The sequence below is a fragment of the Corythoichthys intestinalis genome, chromosome 3, assembly GCF_030265065.1.
Source record: "Corythoichthys intestinalis isolate RoL2023-P3 chromosome 3, ASM3026506v1, whole genome shotgun sequence".
In the NCBI taxonomy this organism is placed as follows: Eukaryota; Metazoa; Chordata; class Actinopteri; order Syngnathiformes; family Syngnathidae; genus Corythoichthys; species Corythoichthys intestinalis.
Genome location: NC_080397.1, coordinates 47,075,846 through 47,097,397, shown reverse-complemented (window position 1 = coordinate 47,097,397; position 21,552 = coordinate 47,075,846). Strand labels below are relative to the sequence as shown.

Below are 21,552 nucleotides of genomic sequence, written 5' to 3'. Positions count from 1 at the left end.
TCCACAGATTCTCGATTGGATTCAGGTCTGGACTTTGACTTGGCCATTCTAACACCTGGATACGTTTATTTTTTAACCATTCCATTGTAGATTTGGCTTTATGTTTTGGATCATTGTCCTGTTGGAAGATAAATCTCCGTCCCAGTCTCAGGTCTTATGCAGATACCAACAGGTTTTCTTCCAGAATGTTCCTGTATTTGGCTGCATCCATCTTCCCATCAATTTTAACCATCTTCCCTGTCCCTGCTGAAGAAAAGCAGGCCCAAACCATGATGCTGCCACCGCCATGTTTGACAGTGGGGATGATGTGTTCAGGGTGATGAGCGGTGTTGCTTTTACGCCAAACATATCGTTTTGCATTGTGGCCAAAAAGTTCAATTTTGGTTTCATCTGACCAGAGCACCTTCTTCCACATGTTTGGTGTGTCTCCCAGGTGGCTTGTGGCAAACTTTAAACCAGACTTTTATGGATATCTTTGAGAAATGGCTTCCTTCTTGCCACTCTTCCATAAAGGCCAGATTTGTGCAGTGTACGACTGATTGTTGTCCTATGGACAGACTCTCCCACCTCAGCTGTAGATCTCTGCAGTTCATCCAGAGTGATGATGGGCCTCTTGGCTGCATCTTTGATCAGTTTTCTCCTTGTTTGAAAAGAAAGTTTGGAAGGACGGCCGGGTCTTGGTAGATTTGCAGTGGTCTGATGCTCCTTCCATTTCAATATGATGGCTTGCACAGTGCTCCTTGAGATGTTTAAAGCTTGGGAAATCTTTTTGTATCCAAATCCGGCTTTAAACTTCTCCACAACAGTATCTCGGACCTGCCTGGTGTGTTCCTTGGTTTTCATAATGCTCTCTTCACTTTAAACAGAACCCTGAGACTATCACAGAGCAGGTGCATTTATACGGAGACTTGATTACACACAGGTGGATTCTATTTATCATCATCGGTCATTTAGGACAACATTGGATCATTCAGAGATCCTCACTGAACTTCTGGAGTGAGTTTGCTGCACTGAAAGTAAAGGGGCCGAATAATATTGCACGCCCCACTTTTCAGTTTATTTGTTAAAAAAGTTTAAATTATCTAATAAATGTTGTTCCTCTTCACGATTGTGTCCCACTTGTTGTTGATTCTTGACAAAAAAATTAAATTTCATATCTTTATGTTTAAAGCCTGAAATGTGACGAAAGGTTGCAAGATTCAAGGGGGCCGAATACTTTTGCAAGGCACTGTATATATTCTAGGGGTGTAACGGTACACAAAAATCTCGGTTCGGTACGTACCTCAGTTTTGAGGTCACGGTTCGGTTCATTTTCGGTACAGTAAGAAAACAAAATGCAAAATATTTTAAATGTGAAAGTTGTTTATTACACACTTTTGTGCTTTCAACAATAGGAACATTAGCCTATCCGAAGCTAGAATTCTGCTCAAAAAGTAGCGGGTATTTAAAGATAATAATCCAACAACAATTTGCCTTTCAGACCCCGCGTATTGGTCAGCTTTCTTTCTGAAAGAAAGAAGAAAAAAGAAGTCCTGTGCTAAAGAATATCAACAATAATATCAAGAATAAAAATATCAGTGTTGTTTTTAGTAGCCCTTTTAATTTCTGTCTTAGTCTTTTTTGGACAAAACTACTGATTAGTCTTAGTCATATTTTAGCCATTAGAAAACGTGTTCGTCTTTGTCTAGTTTTACTTGACAATAACACTTTTTTTTTTGCCCATAAATTTCAAGTTTTAGTCCATGAAAAAAAAAAAAGGTTTCCAACAATTTCCAATGAACACTGACAGACAAGTACATACTGTGCAAGGACATGACCATCTTCGTGATGTTAATACACACTCAGCAGGAAAACAGTACATTATTTTAAATTAATTAAACTCACCTGTGTTTCTACCAAAAAGCTCTATTTTGGTCTCATCTGACCATAACACATTCTCCCAGTCCTCTTGTGGATCATCCAAATGCTCTCTAGCGAACCGCAGACGGGCCTGGACGTATACTGGCTTCAGCAGGGGGACACGTCTGGCAGTGCAGGATTTGAGTCCCTGGTGGCGCATTGTGTTACTGATAGTAGCCTTTGTTACTGTTGTCCCACCTCTATGTAGGTCATACACTAGGTCCCCCTGTGTGGTTCTGGAATTTTTGCTCACCGTTCTCGTTATCATTTTGACACCACGGGGTGAGATCTTGCATGGAGCCCCAGATCTAGGGAGATTATCAGTGGTCCTGTATGTCTAAGTTTTTCTAATAATTGCTCCCACAGTTGATTTCTTTACACTTTTACCTATTGCAGATTCAGTCTTCCCAGCCTGGTGCAGGTCTACAATTTTGTCTCTGGTGTCCTTCGACAGCTCTTTGGTCTTGGCCATAGTGGAGTGTGGAGTGTGAATGACTGAGGTTGTGGACAGGTGTCTTTTATACCGATAATGAGTTAAAACAGGTGCCATTAATACAAGTAACGAGTGGAACCTCGTTAGAAGAAGTTAGACCTCTTTGACAGCCAGAAATCTTGCTCACTTGTAGGTGACCAAATACTTTTTTTCCCACTCTAATTTGGAAATAAACTCTTTAAAAATCGAACAATGTTATTTTCTGTTTTTTTCCCCACATTCTCTCATGGTTGCGGTTTACCCATGTTGACAATTACAGGCCTCTCTAATCTTTTCAAGTAGAACTGGCACAATTGGTGGTTGACTAAATACTTATGTGCCCCACTGTATATCTTTCATTCATTTCCAATGCTAAATCTGAATACATTGAAAAAAATTTATTAAAAAAAAAAAAAAAAAAAATGGGGGGGGGGGGGGGGGGTCTTCACGGTTTTTCACTTATCACGACGGGTTCTGGTCCCCAGTTACTGCAAAAAATGAGGGATCACTGTATTCTTCTGTCAGCCCTCCGTGTCAAAATGGCTAGAAAGTATCACTTGTCAGTTGGGCAGTTTGGCAGATGAGGTAAAAAAAATGTATATAAATAATTACAAATTGTATTATGACTTATTTAATCAATTTCAGGAAACAATGAATAAATGACACGTGGACATGACATTATAGACTCATATAAGTAAGAACAATAACTTCCTCAAATGAAATATTTGGTATTTCCAGTATTTGTTGGGCAAGATTTAGATTCAATTATATTTTCCACCAACACAAAGTTGTATATTTGTTTGTAATTTCATACATTACTAACAAAAAGGATCTTCCAAAATGATTGTCTAGATATATAGTCATACTAAACTCTAAACATGATATAATTCTTTATTTGATTGAATCCATGAAGCATAATAGTCAACAAATGAGCTCACATAAAGAGAACTTAGTGAACTATTCTTTACATTAACTGGGATGGCTAATAGAGTCCCACTACTCCTGGTAACAGTGACTTCAGATAATACAGTTTTGCTCACTAATGACAATGATTGCAAACAGAACCTTAACATTGGGGATGCACGCACAACTGAGATTAAGGCTTGATTGTAGAAGCGAGATGAATGTCGAAAGCAAATGTAAAATTCGAATAATAGCAGCTCCTGCTTCTTCACATTTGTATATGAATTGCATCACTCTCATGGACTGCGTCAAAAACATCTCCGGTGTGACACTCTGCCAGAACAGTGACAGTGTGTGTGTGAGCCTACTTAAGACCTTGAAGCATCTTCAGAACATTTGGCTTCAAAAATACATCACGTCGTGCATATAAAGTACACATATTTTGGTTTCCAGCGGCCCAAACCCGAACTGTTTGGTTTGACGGGATATTGGTTTTTCCAAAGACCGTAACATTCACATTTCAAATCACAAATTAACAATTCAAAATTCAGACTCTTCGGAAAATGAAAAATATATAAAACGAATAACTATAAATGGTCCCGATATTGCATTTGCAGTAGTCATGATCTAAGGGACTAGGGCTGGCAGTAACTTCATTGCACTGTTGTCACTTCAATGTGGAGTAGGAAAGAAAGTAGACAATCACGTCTTGTTCTTCAATCAGTCCCCCCAAAATATGACAATGTTGTGATTTATAAAAAAACAAAACAAAAATATGACAGCCTATATGTAACAAGACAATGTGACCATTATGCTACTGTACACACGCACTTAAGTTGTGTGCAAAGAAATTCACTTGAAACTGAAAACGTGGCAGCATTTATGACTTCTGTGGCCCGAAATAATTTGACACTTCAAATAATTAGCCGCCAAACAGAAAGGAAGATGCCAACTCAACTACAAATAAAAGCACTTATAAGAAAGGAGGCAATTCATTAAGTCAGTAACGTCAGCTCCGAAAGAACCAAGAACTCAGACGCTCCCGTTCGATGCTACAGCTGCACCAAGTCAGCGCAGGAGGGTAACATTCCCGATCCATACTGCTGTCAGTCTACAAAATCACTATGAGAAGTCCGACGGGAAAACAAGGAAAGACAGTCACATACGAGTAAAATACATAAAAGAGGACGCACGAAACGAGACGCGTAAACGGGGCTTGTTCTTGGTTTCCTCGCTGTACGCCCGTGTCTTCAGTGGGCCCAATTACTCCACTGTCACCGACTTGGCCAGGTTCCTTGGACAGTCCACCTGAGTTTACACAGCATAATTTCACACAATTATTTAAACAACACATTATAGGTCACCCAATCCAAAAGCTTTGAGCTCTTACGTCGTAGCCCCGCAACACAGCTAAATGAAAGGAAAGCAGCTGCAGAGGTATGACGCTCAGAATGCCCTGCAAGCAGTCCACGCAGTGAGGCACTTTGATGGTACGGCACGAGTTGCTCATGCTCTCGTAATCGTCCCGGTCGCAGATCACGATTGGCCGGCCCTGTTGAAGCAAAACGACATAAAATAAACAGGCGTCATATCTATGGTAAAACATTAATTTGTTGGCTACATTCGATGGATTGGACTAGGGCTGCAGCTATCGATTATTTTAGTAGTTGATTAATAGATGAACTAGTTAGTTCGAATAATCAAGTCATCGGATAAGGAACATGAAAAATTTAAATACCTGAGCTGAGCCTCAAACGGTATAAAAAATAAATAAATGAGGATATAAATACAACAAAAGAACAATTGCATACTTGCATAGCAAAAGTCAGGTAGCTTAAATGCTATAAAATGCTAAGGTTTTTTTTAAACAAATGGATCAAACAAATATTCCCCCCCCCCCCCAAAAAAAACGGCTAAATAGACTTATAAACTAAATCACAAATGCATTAAAAACATTAGGTCAAGCAAAAACTTAAGCTTATGTTGGTCTTAACAGGGAGCAGCTGGATTCAGCCGTGTGAAATGAGCTATGTCATATTCACTGTCAATCAATAGAACTAAATGCAAACACTTTAAAATAAAAAAAAAAACATTACAATGCAATTTTAATTAAACAAATACTCGATACAGCAAAATTTAATTCAAATCTTTTTCCTAATCGAATTACTCGAGTTAATCAATTAATCGTTGCAGCACTAGATTGGATGTTAATATTGTAGCTTACATGGTTCAAATTATTTCTTTATTTTATATATCTACACGGTGAGGAGCAGAAGTATTTGCACCTTTTGTGATTTTGCAAGTTCACCCACTTAGAAAATAGGTAGAGGTTGGACATTTCAACCATAGATGCATTTCTACTCATAGAGACATAATCTTAAAAAAATCCAGAAATCACATTGTATGATTTTAAAAATAATTTATTTCTAATTTACAGGGGTTCATAAGTATTTGTACACCTGAGATTCAGCAATATTTATGACACTCAATGAGTTGTCAGTCTACCTTAAAAAAAAGTCCACCTTTACCCCATGAGTAATTATCCACCCACCAACTGTTTGGGCTCATTATTGTGACCTGTGCACCCCACAGTCAGTCATAATCCAACTGCTACCATGGGCAAAAATGGAGCGCTTTTGAAGGACACCAGAGAAAAAAATTGTTGAGCTCCACAAAGCTGGAAAAGGGTATGGGATGGGACGATTAGAAAGCAGCTTGGTTAGAATAAATCAACAGTTGCAGCAATTTTTAGAAAATGGAAAAGGCTAAACATGACAATCTACCTCGGACTGGGGCTCCATGTAAAATCCCTCCTCATGGGGCATCACTCATGATGAGAAAAGTAAGGACTCAACCTAGATCTACCCGGCATGAGCTGGTCAATACCTGAACAGAGCTGGATGCACGGTTTCAAAGGCTACTGTCAGTAGAACACTACGGAGTAATGGTTTAAAATCATGCATTGCTTAGAAGATTCCCCTGTTGAAGCCAGTACATGTGGAGGCCAGTCTGAAGTTTGCCAGGGACCATATGAATGAAGCAGAGGGGTCATGGGAGAAAGTCAAGTGGTCGGATGAGACCAAAGTAGAAGTTTTTGGTTCAAACTTGCAAACTCCTCATTGTGTGTGGAGGAAAAACAAGGATGAGTACAATCCCAAGAACACCATACCCACTATGAAGTATTGGGGTGGAAACCTTATGATTTGGGGCTGCTTTTGTGCAAAGGGGACAGGACGATTTCACTGTATAAAGCAGAGGATGAATGGTGAAATGTATCGTCAGATTTTGAGCCACAACCTCCTTCTCTCAGTCAGAGACTTGAAGATGAGTTGTGGCTGGATCTTCTAACATGACAATGATCCGAAGCACACTGCCAAGCTGACCAAGGAGTGGCTGCGTAAAAAGCATATCAAGGTACTGGAGTGGCCTAGCCAGTCTTCAGACCTCAAGCCAATAGAAAATCTTTGGGTGGAGCGAGCAGTTTCTCAACGACAGCCCCGAAACCTGACAGATCTAGAGAAGATTTGTTTGGAGGAATGGGCGAAAATCCCTGTTTCCATATGTGAAAACCTGGTGAACAACAGAAAGGGTCTGACCTCTGTCATAGCAAACAAATGCGTGTGCACTAAATATTAGCACTGATTTTCTCAGGGGTACACATACTTGTGAACCCTAGTAAATTACAAATAAATTACTGAAAAATCATACAATGTGAGTTCCAGATTTTTTTTTTGTGTTAGATTATGTCTCTAGAAGTGGAAATGCATCTATGATCGACATTTTAGACCTCTACCTAATTTCTAAGTGGGTGAACTTGCAAAATCACAAGGGGTGCAAATACTTCTGCTCCTCACTGTATATACAACGGAGATCCTATCTTGTAAGATTGTTTAGCGCTTACTGGTGTCTTGACAGTATCATTGCATACTACATGAGCTCATGGGAGATGAACTGCCATCGTTTGGCTCAATTTCTACATTTTCCTCCAAGATGACTGAGAAGCTTTGGTCTATTGTTTATGTTCTTTCACAACTCCAGTGACATTTTAATTGTCACATTAGCTGACAAATAATTATAACAGCAATCACTGGGTAGCACCATTAATCGCGATAAAACGAGGGATCACCCTATATATATTTTAAACATTCATATGAATTTCCAAATTTATTACATTTAGTCAATGTCAATTATCCCTTTTGGCAATGTACAGGTGCTGGAAAAAATAACAGAATATCAATAAGTTAATTTCTTTCAGCAATATCATTCAAATAAGGAAACTTGTGTATTATATTCATTCAATACGTATAGATTGACATATTTCAAGTATGATTGGCAAACAATGAAAACGCCAAATTCAGTATCTCAATTTTTGATATTCGATTTTAACTGGAGGATTCAATATCACTTATTGAGTGCTGCACACGCTCATAATTTTCAACCTCAAACGAAAGTTCTCAATTTGTATCAGTTTAAAGTAATACTGTAATTCTCTGAGATTATGACTTTGTGAATTTTCATTAGTTGTCAGTTATAATCATCAAAATAAAAACATTTGAAATAATATAATAATATGTGTTGTACAGTGATCCCTCCTTTTTTGCAGTTAATCGGGACCAGAAAGCGCCGCGATAAGTGAAAAACCACGAAGTAGCGTCCCTCCCGGAACCAATTTTTTTTTGTGTGGTCAATGTATTTATTCAGATTTAACATTGGAAAGCGATACATATAAGACATGTTTTTTCCCTTTTTTTCTCAAAAGTATAATTAAAAAAAAAAATTTAATAAATGGTTTTTAAGCACTTAAAATGTAATAATTATGATAAGTTTTAAACATGTTACTATCCCACTGAATTATTTGTAAACAAGAATAACGTAGATAAATGCTTGTCTTTATTAAATGCTTCGTTGAGTGAGTCCACTCAAATCCGCTCACTTACACACAATGAGTTGCCACAGCAAGTGTTTAACAATCTAAACAATGATTGACACATGCGGCGCCTTGAAGTTTCAGCTTCCAAGCTTTTCTGGCAAGATCAAATCTTAACGCCTGTCAATCATCTTCAACTTTAGACTACGTGATCGCATCGGGACAGCTCTATAAAATACTGTATATATTTATTTTTTAATTGAAAAAAAAAAACAATCCGCGATGGACTGAGGGCGCGAAATATCACTGTATTACATATAATTAGGGCTGCAGCTATCGAATATTTTAGTAATCGAGTAATCGACTGAAAATTCTATCGATTAATCGAGTAATCGGATAAAACAAATATATTTTTAGGTGAAGAGCAATTATAGATTTACATGAGAAAACAAGACATTTTATCATTTTCAGTCAATCAATGTCTTTATTTTTTATGTATATTGTTGAAAACAGCGAACAATTGCATCTCAGATGTAACTAGAATTTAAAAAAAAAAAGACTAATTCACTGCTTTCACTCAAAAAACCTTTAGATCTTATTTACAATATATATATATACAGTATGTATATATATATACACACACCTAAAAATGCCTTTACGCTTGATAACACACATCACTTAAAAGTTAGGATTTTCCCCCACGTTTTTCAATTGAATTTCTATTTGTGTCAAGCCATTTTTAAGTTCTAGTTAAGGTCCTGATAGGATTTTGAGTTTTTGCACTGTTCAAAATAAATGTATGATACAGGCTGTATTGGAGCACATTAGGGACTAGTGCTACTTGGTGTTTTATCCAGCAATGACTACTGAGCTAAAATTGATAGTTAGCATTATTGAGTTTTTATTTGACACCCTTATCACTCCACAACGCTATGTTATGTTAAAGCCTGTATGTAAGACACGTTAGCCACGCATCGAAAGTGGTTTTAATTGATTGAAACCTAGCCCTCCGCAGGGCTAACGTAAGATGAGCTAGTAGTGACAGTAACGTTAACCTTATATATTAGCGCTTAGCGCTTTTTATTAGCGCTTAGCGCTCTACTGCTTTAAGATGGCGGCTGTTTGCTAACGCTGCCCAGACGCGGCCTAGTCTGTCATTGCGCATCTAGTTCAACATACATGTGATCTCTATGAGACTTACCAGACGCTAGCTGCAACTAATGTAGCATGTGCGGGCTAGTATTTAGCAACGTCGGCGTCGTTTGTAGCGGTTGTCGGCTGCAGTAAGTTTTTTTTTTTACTTCTTCCTCTACGCACGTGACATCAGCGCGTTGTCCCGCATTAAAAGTAGTCCGAGCAAAACGTGATGCTTAGAGCTGTCAAAATAAACGATTACTCGAGGTGAATAAAACTACTCGGATCAGTTTTTAAACTCGAGTTACTCGAGTTGCTCGAGTATTCGTTTCAGCTCTACATATAATGATAAAAAACATCAACATCCATCCATCCTACAATACACAATTTTTACCTCTTGAATGGAATTACTGAAATACATCAACTTTTTCACGATATTCTAATTTCTTCACCAGTCCCCTGTTCATCAATTCGAAGCCTGACTTGTTACGACAGAGTACATTGTGTTTTCCTACCTGGCGGGCGACGACTTGCTGCAGGGCGTTCTGACATTTGACGTACGTGTGGTCTTTCATGATAATCATGATGACAGGCATGAGATTGTCCACAAGTGCCAGAGGGCCATGTTTCAGTTCCCCAGCCAGGATGCCTTCAGAATGCATGTATGTGATCTCCTTGATTTTCTGGGTGCACAACGTTAGCAAAGTTCAACACTTAATTAAAAAAACTTCAAAGGAATGAAACACATGTCATTAAAAAAAAAACAACAACGAAGTAAGGGTAGGACATGTATTTGCCTACCAGAGCTCCTTCCAAGGAGGTCGCATAATGGTAGCCTCTTCCCATGATCAGTACACTCTTCTGCTGGTACAGCTCAGTTGCCAAGTTCTGAATTTCATCATCCAAACTGAGGACCTCCTTGATCAGGTCTGACACGCACGGGATGGAAACATATTAGAATTTGAAAATTTCAGTATCTGTCCGGTCAAACTGCTTGTTTTATAACAACCGTGACATGTTGTTTGGGCTCTTTATTATTTAGTGCTTGAAATATGCTTTACCTGGAAGCACCTTCAAGCCCTGGATGATTTCGCGACGTCTTGGCTGCATGGAAATTCTATCGGCGCACATCATCAGAGAAAACATGACCAGGGCCACAAACTGACTTGTGTAGGCCTGCGGACATTAAGACAAAACCGAAATGAGTTTCTCTGAACCTCTTTCTTCCCATTCTGATAATGGGTTATTCCTCCATCTAATAATGCACAACAGATGAGAAATGCAAGAAGAGTGGACGCAGGCAAAGTGGAGCTCAGTCAAAGACACGTTCAGCCAGGAACAATTGCTTGACTTGGGAAATACATAGCATTGCGTCACATGAGTTTTCGGCGACTTGACGCCTGCTGTCATCAACAATGTGCTGTTTGTTCCTTCATCTCGGCACAAGTTTTGAGGACTTTTGTGCCCATTGGGGAGAGACATGGTTCACCTGAAGCCAGTTCATTACATAAGAGCTGCTGAAGTTCACCGCCAATAAAATAATTGCAAAAAGATTTGGATTTTGTTTTTTCTTAAAAAAACAAAACAAAAACCTCTTACGAACATGATGTATTAGTTAAGAGACTGAACATAGTCAATGAATAAGGACCACGCTCATATGGAGGAGACTCCTTGTTATATATATCAGGGTTTCTATTAAGGGCGTAGCTTTGCATAGGGACGGTAGGGACATAACACTACCAACTTTTCAGGATGCTCAAATTGTCCCCACCAACTTTTAAGAAACCTTATTTGCATTATATAATGTGTTCAGTTATATAGGCAATTTAGATTGTCTTCCCATATGTTGTAAGGATAGAATTGACCCTGCCATTATTAAGTGAATTACCGTACTTTTATTATATTCAGACTTCCACTGACCCCTTTTCACTTGCTGAATGTGCCAGTCCTTTTTTTCCCTCAAACGCACGTTTGATTGGCTGATGCCTTGATCCCCCGCCCCCTCCTCCCGTCACACAGACACACTTTCTTTAGCAGTTTTTGAAAACAAAGGTTTGAATCGAACATGGTATCACCTGAACCAATAAATAGGCACTGCAAAAACCCACCTCCTTAAAACTGGGGGGAAAAAATCCTGTTTTCAGAGTAAATCTACTAGAAATAAATGAAATTATCTGGGAGTGCTTCAAGTAAATTTTAGTCAGATTTCTTGAAAAAATAGCTAGCAGAAAAAAAAAATATTTCAAGCAAAATATTTGTATATTTATTCTTAAAAAAAGCTTGTCAGAAATGTTCTCAGTTCAAAAATAGATATTGTTGAAAACATTACATCAAAAGATTATTTGAAAGCAATTTTTGTCTTGATTTAGATGAAAAATGTTGTTTTGGATGTATGTGCTTAATAAGAACAAATATTAATAATTATTTAGAGTAAGTAGAAAAATCTGACGCATTAATCTGTTAACTCGCCTTTAACACTCAAAACACACCAAGATGGAGAAAATTATTCGACTACATTTAATAAAGTAGCCTCTCTAAAGTCGCCAATCATCTTCCCAGACACATAAGTACACCCAAAGAAGGTGCATTCCTTCTACTCTCAAACAATAAGTCCACAATTATTTTAAGAAAATTAAAATCCAAGGATCTGTGCAGATACATCCCTAGAATATACACACCAGATTTCATTTTCATTAATCCATAAATATGTAGGAGTAGCCATTTTAGTTAGTGCCCTTATGAAGACAATGTGAGCGAGTGAGATCTTCAACCTTCCCTCTGGCAAAAAATCCCTTATAGTCACCTTCTTAAAACAATTGCCCATGTCATTTTTTAATTTAATTCTATTTTTTTACAAAAATTATTAAAGGGGTGTCATTGTTTTTTTATTTATTTAATATTTAATGTTTTTGTTAATATAAAACAACAGTAAAGGGGGAAAATCAGTTAATATTCTATCTTCATTCATTGTTTTTTTTTTTTATTTTTTTTAAATCTTATCTTAATCTTTTAATCTTATTTTAAATTTGTATTGCATTTATTTTTTCAAAAGGGGCGAGAACAGTAAATATTTTATCATTTAAAAAAATGTTTTATTACTTTTTGCAATAGGGAATAAAAGAAAATATTTTTTGATTTCTTTAGTTACATTGAGCACTACAGAAATTTTATTTATATTTTATTATAGTGGGATACAAAGTCTTTTGTGGGCCATATACACAGATTGGGGCCAGATTTGGCTCCCGGGCCATAAATTCGACATATATGGACGCCACAGTAAATTTGGCATATTATCATTTACAAAACTGAAACGAAGAATCCAATCCATTTTAACTCACAGTCAAACCTGTTTGGATGTCTATCGCTATCAATGGCAGTAAAAGAAGTAATATGATTGTTATAATACAACGCATTAGATTTTTAACAATTCTGCACGGAGAACATTAAATTACAGCGCACTAGATTGGAGTCATGGTACGTGACACATGTTCTCCAGTGATTTGGTGAGCTAGCTTGTGCAGCAATGCTTGGGCTGTCTGTGTGGCCCAGGCAGCCAAGCAGTAAATGTCGGCGTCTCTGAGGCGTGTTTGCAAGCTCTGGAGCAGCACACCACTCCAAGTCCCCGCGCCAAGTCCTGCGTCATTCTCGCTCTTTAAACAAATAAGCCAAGTAGATAGTATTACTCATGTGCCATTGTGTATATATAGTCATTGGACTCATAATTAGATCCACCTGCACAAGATAATGAGCTCCAATACAACAACTCGATCATAAATTTGTCCTGTTAAGTAATCTGGTCATGAGCTACTGGCCCTTGAGATGACAAAGTCAACTTTGCACACACGTTACAATAAGCGCATAGGAGAAAGTAGCGAGAGAAGGCGCTTGCTCATCTGGGTTTCATTGACTGTAAACAGGTGGAGGCTTCATTCATGAGATGATGTAATAAATTACTGTACACCAATTTTTTGGTATGGAGCAGAGAGGGAAAAATTATGTCCTCATGGACTGCTTTTGATTTATGAAAACAATCAGACAAGATAAACTGTAGAAAAATAAAATATAATTACGTAAAGCGTTCTAATTGCTTATTTTAACTCAATGGCTGCCATTAATGGATATAGACGTCCAATACATTAGAACTGGGAGGGGCAGGCAGTGAATGATGATGTCCATCACTGTCATTGGTATCCAATGCTTTTCTCATATCTAAATTTTTATACATATTCAGAGTTAAAACCTTTACATTCCATCTATTTATTAAAATGAGCAAATTACAATAATTACGAAAAGTATTTGTGAGTAAATGTAAACGTTATCTTCTTAAAGGAAACCTCAGATTTAAAGACTTGTAGACTCTAATAAGCCATAATTGTTCTCTTTTACTAAAAAACGTTATTAGAAACACATCAAACATTGCCATTGATTTAAACATCTATAATATTTACTACATGTTTTGACCTACGGAGGGCGACATGTTTTATGCGTGCAATGGACGCTCGGGGTGATGACATAGTTTGTCACTGTCGTTAGATGAACACTATTGGGTTACTGCAATTTCTTCTACGCAGCGAGACGTTCATCACATGCGCACATCGGTTAAAAGCGGTGAGTACTTACTATTTGTGTTTTTATTGTCTTTTATTACCTTTTCATTGCCTTAAAATACTGTTTGCATGTGTTTCCCTCACATATTGTTAAGCATTGTGTTTTCTTGTGGTAGCTTTAAAGCAGATTGTTGATCTGTTGACCACATTAGGCACATAGCATATTTAAACCACCCTAATTTGATACTACTATGTTAAAGTATTTTCTTAAGGCATCTTAAGTATGTTCTTTCATTGGTTCTGTCTGAATGCATCTAAACAAAACTAGCTGAAAGTGCACGGTAGCACTTCGGGTGTCAAATTTGCCTCTTGTAGAACACTTCACCGTTGTAGCACATTTTGGCAGAACAACGTTTTGTTATACTCTCGTCTCATCCAGTCTTTCCTGTTCATTTTGCTTTTGCTGCTCGTTTTGTGAAATATCGACAGTGCGGTCATGCTCATTAATGTTCCTCTCGGGTTCAACTTGAAAGGGTTGAACTGATGACGAGTTTATGTCGCTAGAGTCATACTCTGGAAGCCCGGCAGCTACGCAAGTGATGTCACCGCCCTGAGACGTCAACAACAATGGTGATCTACTAGTTAAACAAATTTTGCAAATTGTATAAAAATTAAAAAAATCAAGAGGGGTTTTAATAACAAATTATTTTAACTCATTATCATGTTTATCTTATAAGAACAAGCCTTTCTACCCCTGGATGAATAAAAAAGATGCACCGATATGTTTTAATGAACTGGTTTGGGGAAAAAAGAAAAATCAATTATCATCAAATTATTTAGAGGTCCAGATGAAAGAACAGTGCTGAACGAAACTATCCAATGTACCAAAACAAATTACTGTATTGGCCTGAATATAAGACAGCGTTTTTTGTAGAGCTAAAGCGAATACTCGAGCAACTCGAGTAACTCCAGTTTAAAAACTGATCCGAGTAATTTTATTCACCTCGAGGAATCGTTTAATTTTGCCAGCTGTAAGCATCACGTTTTGCCCGGACTACTTTTAATGCGGGACAACGCGGTGACATCACGTGCATAGAGGAGGAAGCAATAAAAAAAAAAAAAAAAAAAACTTATTGCAGCCGACAGCCGCTACAAACTACGCCGACGTTGCTAAAAACTACGCCCGCATGTATGATGCTACAGTAGCAGGTAACGTCTGATGTGTCTCATCGATATCGCATGTATTTGGAACTAGATGCGAAATGACCAGACTCAGCCGCGTCTGGGCAGCGTTAGTAAACAGCCGCCATCTTAAAGCAGTAGACGTCTCGGCGCTAATAAATATAACATTACTGTCACTCGATCACGTAACGTTAGCCCTTAACCTTAGCCCTGCGGAGGGCTAGGTTTCTATTGATTATGACCACTGTCGATGCGTGGCTAACGTGTCTTACATACAGGGTTTATTTATTCTGTGAAAACAGTGCTGTAGAGTGATGGGGGTGTATAATACAAATGCTAACGGTTAATTTTTTGCTCAGTAGTCATTGCTGGATAAAAAAAACAAGTAGCACTGGTCCCTAATGTGCTCCAATATAGCAGGTATCATACATTTATTTGAACACTGCAAAAACTCAAAATCCTATCAGGACTTACAGTGTAGACTAATTTAAAACTTAACTAGAAGTTAAAAATAGCTTGACACACATGGAAATTCAATTGAAACACGTGGGGAAAACACCTAGCTTTTAAGGGATGTGTGTTATCAAGCGTAATTACATTTTTAGTTAAGAAATATGTTGTTGTTTTTTTTTAATACGATGTAGAAGTTTTTTGAGTGAAAGCAGTGAATTTTTTTTTCTAGTCACATCTGAGATGCAATTGTTGGCTGTTTTCAACAATGTACATCGAAAATAAAGACATTGATTGACTGAAAATGGTTCATTATATGAAATTTCTTTTTTTTTCTCATGTTTATTTATAATTGCGTTTTACCTAAAAAAAATGTTTTATCCAATTACTCGATTAATCGATAGAATTTTCAGTCAATTACTCGATTACTAAAATATTCGATAGCTGCAGCCCTAGATTTTTGCATTGAAATACGACTGAAAAAGTGGGAGTCGTCTTATATTCGGGGTCAACACATCATACCCATTCACGACGCCATATCGCGCCAGATATCAATTAAGCGAATGCTGAATGTGAGGAGTAATGTTCTGTCATGACAGATCTCAGTTACGCTCAAGTTTAACCAATTTGCATGATTTTATTGCAATGTTTTTCCTTATGCAGAAGTTTCAAGACTACAGTTACAGTTAGACCTCACTTTGATGGTTAATGCAGTTATTGCATTTTTTGTTTTGTTTTATCACAATGGATTGGTTTATTTACATTTCAAACACCAGAAGCCATTCATTTACGAATGTGAGTGCACTTTAGTTTACATATTTAAATGTTCAGATATTAAGATTTGAATGAAGCAAAATAACATGCTTTTTCTCTCAAATATATTGTTATAATCATTTGTTTCAAATGTACTGCAATGATTTTCTGTATAAAAATTAATTTGGTGTTCAAAAAGTCTTTTTTCCAACTTGAGTCTTGAAAAAGAGGGGGTCGTCTTATAATCAGGGCCGTTTTATATCCGGGCCAATCCGGTACTACACAAACTAAATACATGTGGAGATTAACAGGCTAATTCATTACTCTCAAAAAATGGAAATTCTCACTCTATAATGTTTTGAACACTTATCTCGAGTGCCTACCCACCCACCCACCAAGTGTGAAATTTAAGATCCAAGTAAATCTCTAAGCCAAAAATTTGCCTGTGAGCAAGCTGTTGAATGTTGTGGAACCGTGAGGTCATATGAGAACGGGCAAGTAGAAGCTCTTTCTCGTGAGACAGAATGGCACCCCAACACAATGTAATTGAAAGCCGTATAATTGAATATTAGGTGTGTTGTAATTCTTAATACTTTGTGTATTTTGTGTCAGAAAGTTTTTGTTTATATGTCAGGGAAAAAAATGAAAACGCACAATGTCCAGCTACTCTCTCATGAAAGCTTCCTGCCTCACCTTAGTGCTTGCCACGCCGATCTCAGGCCCGGCATTGATGTGAACTCCACAGTCAGTCTCCCGAGAAATGGAGCTGCCCACTGTGTTCGTGATGCCCACAGTCAAAGCCCCCCTTTCCTTACAGTAGCGCAGGGCCATCAGGCTGTCAGCAGTCTCCCCTGAAAGGTTATTTATTTTGGTTGTTAATTTTGTAGAAAATGACACATACAAAGCTGAACTTAAGCAAGCCTCAAAGAAACCTCATAATGGACACCACACAAATAGAATATAAACAGATTACTAAGCAGTGCACAATTGGCTCTTTAACATGGAAACCGGAGAACAAATATAGTTTGTGCACTATATGATAGTCTTCACCTGACTGGCTAATAAAGAAGCAAACGTCATCTCGAAAGACGGGCGTGTTCCTGTCCAGGAAATCGCTGGCCAGCTCCACCATGACGGGCAGCTCTGTTAGCTCCTCTAGGACCTGACGGGTCTAAGGGCGCAAAAAAAGTCATGAAATCACTACCAAGCAATATGCTGATAAAACACGTTGTGCGCTGGCCTGCCTAATGTAATAAATAGTACCGATTTACACCTAAATGAATGTACTTTATTTTCTACTTACCGCGACGCCGGCATGGTAGCTAGTGCCACATGCGATGAGGATCAAGCGTCGACATCTCTGGATCTCTTTTATGTGGTCCTTTAGTCCGCCCAAGGTCACTGGGAATAAACCAAACAAAAAATTCATCATCATGCCTCATCACTTTCCACCTCATTAAAACAGAACCCATGGGAGTGTTGAGGCAAGTCAGTCTTGAGCAAAGTACTGTAGTTCTTTGTTATGTTTTCAAGCAGATTCTCATACTATAGAGTCAAACCCCCATTCACTGCTACAAAAATTTGAGTAAACAAAGCCATTAACATATTTTCGCATTATTCACGTCTGAAAAAATATACAGTAATGGGCCACCCAATTTATGTCCACAGATTCACATATTTGAGTTTTATCCTCATTGATTTGCATTTAACTAAGGTGGGGGCAGAGAGGGGGTAAAAGAAACAATGATTCATCAGTATTCCACTGAGACAGTGAGGCGAGTTCCAACCTGTGTTGTCATCAAAGTTAACACGTCCTCTCATGGTGTTGACCACAGACTCTGGCTGTTCAAAGATTTCCTTTTGCATGAAGGAACTGTAGTTGCCTGTTTTGGAAAAACAATATAGAAACATTGTTCATACTGTTAAAAAGTAACTACAGCTGAAGAACAAGGCCAATTTATGTAAATATATATGCAGTGTATCACAAAAGTGAGTACATCCCTCGCATTTCTGCAGATATTTAAATATATCTTTTCATGGGACAACACTGACAAAAGACACTTTGACACAATGAAAAGTAGTCTGTGTGCAGCTTATATGATAGAGTTAATTTATTTTCTCCTCAAAATATAGCCATCAATAACTAAAACCCTGGCAACAAAAATGCGTACACCCCTTAGTAAATACGTACATCCCTAAATGTCCAAATTGAGTCATTCCTTAGTAAATACGTACATCCCTAAATGTCCAAATTGAGTCATTTTCCCTCCAAAATGTCATGTGACTCTTTACAGTAGTGCTGTCAGCATTGCTGCAGAGATTGAAGAGGTGGTGGTGGGGGGGTCAGCCTGTTAGTGCTCAGACCATACGCCACACTCTACATCAAATTGGTGTGCATGGCTGTCACCCCAGGAAGAAGCCTCTTCTGAAGACAGAACACAAGAAAGCCCACCCGTCTCATCAAACCATCGGATATGGTTCCAGTAATCAATGTGCTTTGTTGACATGTCTTCAGTTGACTGTTTGCTGGTTTGATTCCAGTAATCAATGTGCTTTGTTGACATGTCTTCAGTTGACTGTTTGCTGGGATTCTTTTGTACAGTCTTCAGAAGAGGCTTCCTCCTGGGGTGATAGTCATGCACACCAATTTGATGTAGAGTTCGGCATATGGTCTGAGCACTAATAGGCTGACCCCCTACCTATTCAATCTCTGCAGCAATGCTGACAGCACTACTGTAAAGAGTCTAGAGCTGTCCCGACTAGTCGACATAGTCGACGTCATCGATGACGTAAATCCGTCGACGAGCACAACATCCCGTCGACGGTTAATGAAGGGTTAAAAAAATATATGCGCGGAAAGTTCAGAATGTCGGATGCTCTGTATGCAAGCGGGGAAAGCGGCACAAAGCCAAAAAAGCGCACCAGAGTGTCCAAAACATTGACTTATTTCAAAGAAATAAAGGAGGGTACACTCTTGTGTCCTGTCTCTTCACTGCCAAGCTTGGCTGCACGTCGGCCGTGAATAAACACCTCAAGCGCCGTCACCGTTTGTAAAAAAATTTTTTTTGCATTTTTTGTACACCAGAGGGTGCTGTCGCTTTACTAAATAATAATGTTTCATTGACAATGGGCCTATAAGTGCTATTAGTATTGCTAACTGAAAGGTTTATTTCATGTTATTGTTTATTTTATGGTATAGAAAATTATATAACGTTAAAAGGTCATAAATATATACAGTATATACAGCGATTGCACTCAAGGAAGAGATTGTCAATGATAAGGTAATAAATTAAGGTAAAGGCAATTCATATAGGCAATCCATTGATATATAAATAAGTTTTAAAAGGAAAAAGGTGAAAAGTTTTCGTTAATTTATAATTGTGTTGTTTTATTTGTGTGCACCGTAGCTCTTACAGTGTGATTACATCAAGGATGGAATAAAAGTTGTAAACCATCAGTTTAAGAGACCATCTTTTCAATCGGGATGCTACACTAGTTAATTCTATCAGCATTTGAAGTCATTGTTTATTTGTGATTTATTATTGTTATTTACGTGTTTATTTGTACTTTAGTAAATAATTTAGGTGTTCCAATATGTTTTTTGTGATTTGATAAGCGTCAACAAAAATTTCATTGCTAAATTAGTAAACAAAACAAAAAAAACATTTTTTTAAATTTTTAGATTAGTCGACTAATCGTAAAAATAGTCGGCTGACTAATCGGGAGAAAATTAGTCGTTTGGGACAGCCCTAAAACAGTCACATAACATTTTGGAAGGAAAATGAAAAGCAGCACTCAATTTGAATATTTAGGGATGTACGTATTTACTAAGGGGTGTACTCACTTTTGCTGCCAGGGCTTTAGATAATAATGGCTATATTTTGAGTAGGGCTGTCAAAATTATCGCATTAACGGGCGGTAATTATTTTTTTTAAAATAATCACGTTAAAATATTTGACGCAATTAACGCACATGCCCCGCTCAAACAGAATAAAATGACAGCACAGAGTCGTGTCCACTTGTTACTTGTGTTTTTTTGGTGTTTGGTCGCCCTCTGCTGGCGCTTGGGTGCGACTGATTTTATGGACCAATGCACCATGAGCATTGTGTAATTATTGACATCAACAATGGCGTGCTACTAGTTTATTTTTTGACTGAAAATTTTACAAATTAAATTAAAACGAAAACATTAAGAGGGGTTTTAATAGAAAATTTCTATAACCTCTACTAACATCTATCTTTTAAGAACTACAAGTCTTTCTATCCATGGATCGCTTTAACAGAATGTTAATGTTAATGTTAATCTTGTTGATTTATTGTTATAATAAACAAATACAGTACTTATGTACAGTATGTTGAATGTATATATACGTCTTGTGTCTTATCTTTCCATTCCAACAATAATTTACAGAAAATATGGCATATTTTATAGATGGTTTGAATTGCGATTAATTATGATTACCGGTAATTAATTTTTAAGCTGTGATTAACTCGATTAAAAATTTTAATCGTTTGACAGCCCTAATTTTGAGTTATTTTGAGGGAAAATAAATTCACTCTATTTTCAGTATAAGCTGCACACAGACTACTTTTCATTGTGTCAAAGTGTCATTTTGTCAGTGTTGTCCCATGAAAAGATATAGTTAAATATCTGCAGAAAGGCGAGGGGTGTACTCACTTTTGTGATACACTGTATGTATATATCACATTTTGTCATACTGTTGTTTCGTATTGTGCTGTGTTGTCTAGTACTTCATGTCTGTCCCTGTAATAGCATGATTACACACACACCGATGCTCTGCACAAATAAAGTTCCTAACAGAATAATAAAATACTTTGAATTGTGGTGACTACTTTGGTTGTTTAAAAAGCCTCGAGTTCATAAAGACATTCCCATACAAAAATATCACATTGATAAATACAGGTAGTCCCCGAGTTACGAACAAGTTCCGTTCCTACCCTGGCGACGTAACCCGAATTTCCGCGTAGGTCGGAATTAACCCTTTAAGTATCCCTACAAAATATTTATCCAAAAACATTGTATTTTGTTTAATGATGGAAGATACACTGCCCTCTGGTGGCAGCGTTGGTCCGGCTGGACTGTCACCTTGTATGACTGAGAAGCAGACTCAGACGTCTGACATAGATAAAGGATAGCTGCGGTCTGATTTGGCCTACATAATGTTATAAGTTGTTTCAGCTAATACATGTTTGTGTATGCATTTGTAATTAGGTTTACAGCTACAGTTTGTGGAGTTAGGTGTGAGCGATTTGCTATGAGAATTGTAAATACGTTAGCATTCGTAGCATTTAAGATGGCGGACTTTCGTTAGGAAACTTAATTA

General features: G+C 37.6%; 1 protein-coding gene across 1 annotated transcript in view; it reads right to left on the bottom strand.

Annotated features, from left to right (window-relative positions):
* Window positions 1–3,242: 3,242 nt before the first annotated feature.
* LOC130913153 (glutamine--fructose-6-phosphate aminotransferase [isomerizing] 1) overlaps window positions 3,243–21,552 on the bottom strand; it is a 36,277-nt gene continuing 17,967 nt past the window's right edge. Inside the window, exons 11-19 of the mRNA XM_057831514.1 lie at window positions 17,995–18,090; window positions 17,511–17,608; window positions 17,258–17,378; window positions 16,901–17,058; window positions 10,337–10,451; window positions 10,077–10,204; window positions 9,791–9,958; window positions 4,665–4,826; window positions 3,243–4,582 (exon numbers count right to left, since the gene is read on the bottom strand). Coding sequence (XP_057687497.1) covers window positions 4,538–4,582; window positions 4,665–4,826; window positions 9,791–9,958; window positions 10,077–10,204; window positions 10,337–10,451; window positions 16,901–17,058; window positions 17,258–17,378; window positions 17,511–17,608; window positions 17,995–18,090 — 1,091 coding nt within the window. The 3' untranslated portion in view covers window positions 3,243–4,537. The remainder of the gene's footprint in view (window positions 4,583–4,664; window positions 4,827–9,790; window positions 9,959–10,076; window positions 10,205–10,336; window positions 10,452–16,900; window positions 17,059–17,257; window positions 17,379–17,510; window positions 17,609–17,994; window positions 18,091–21,552) is intronic.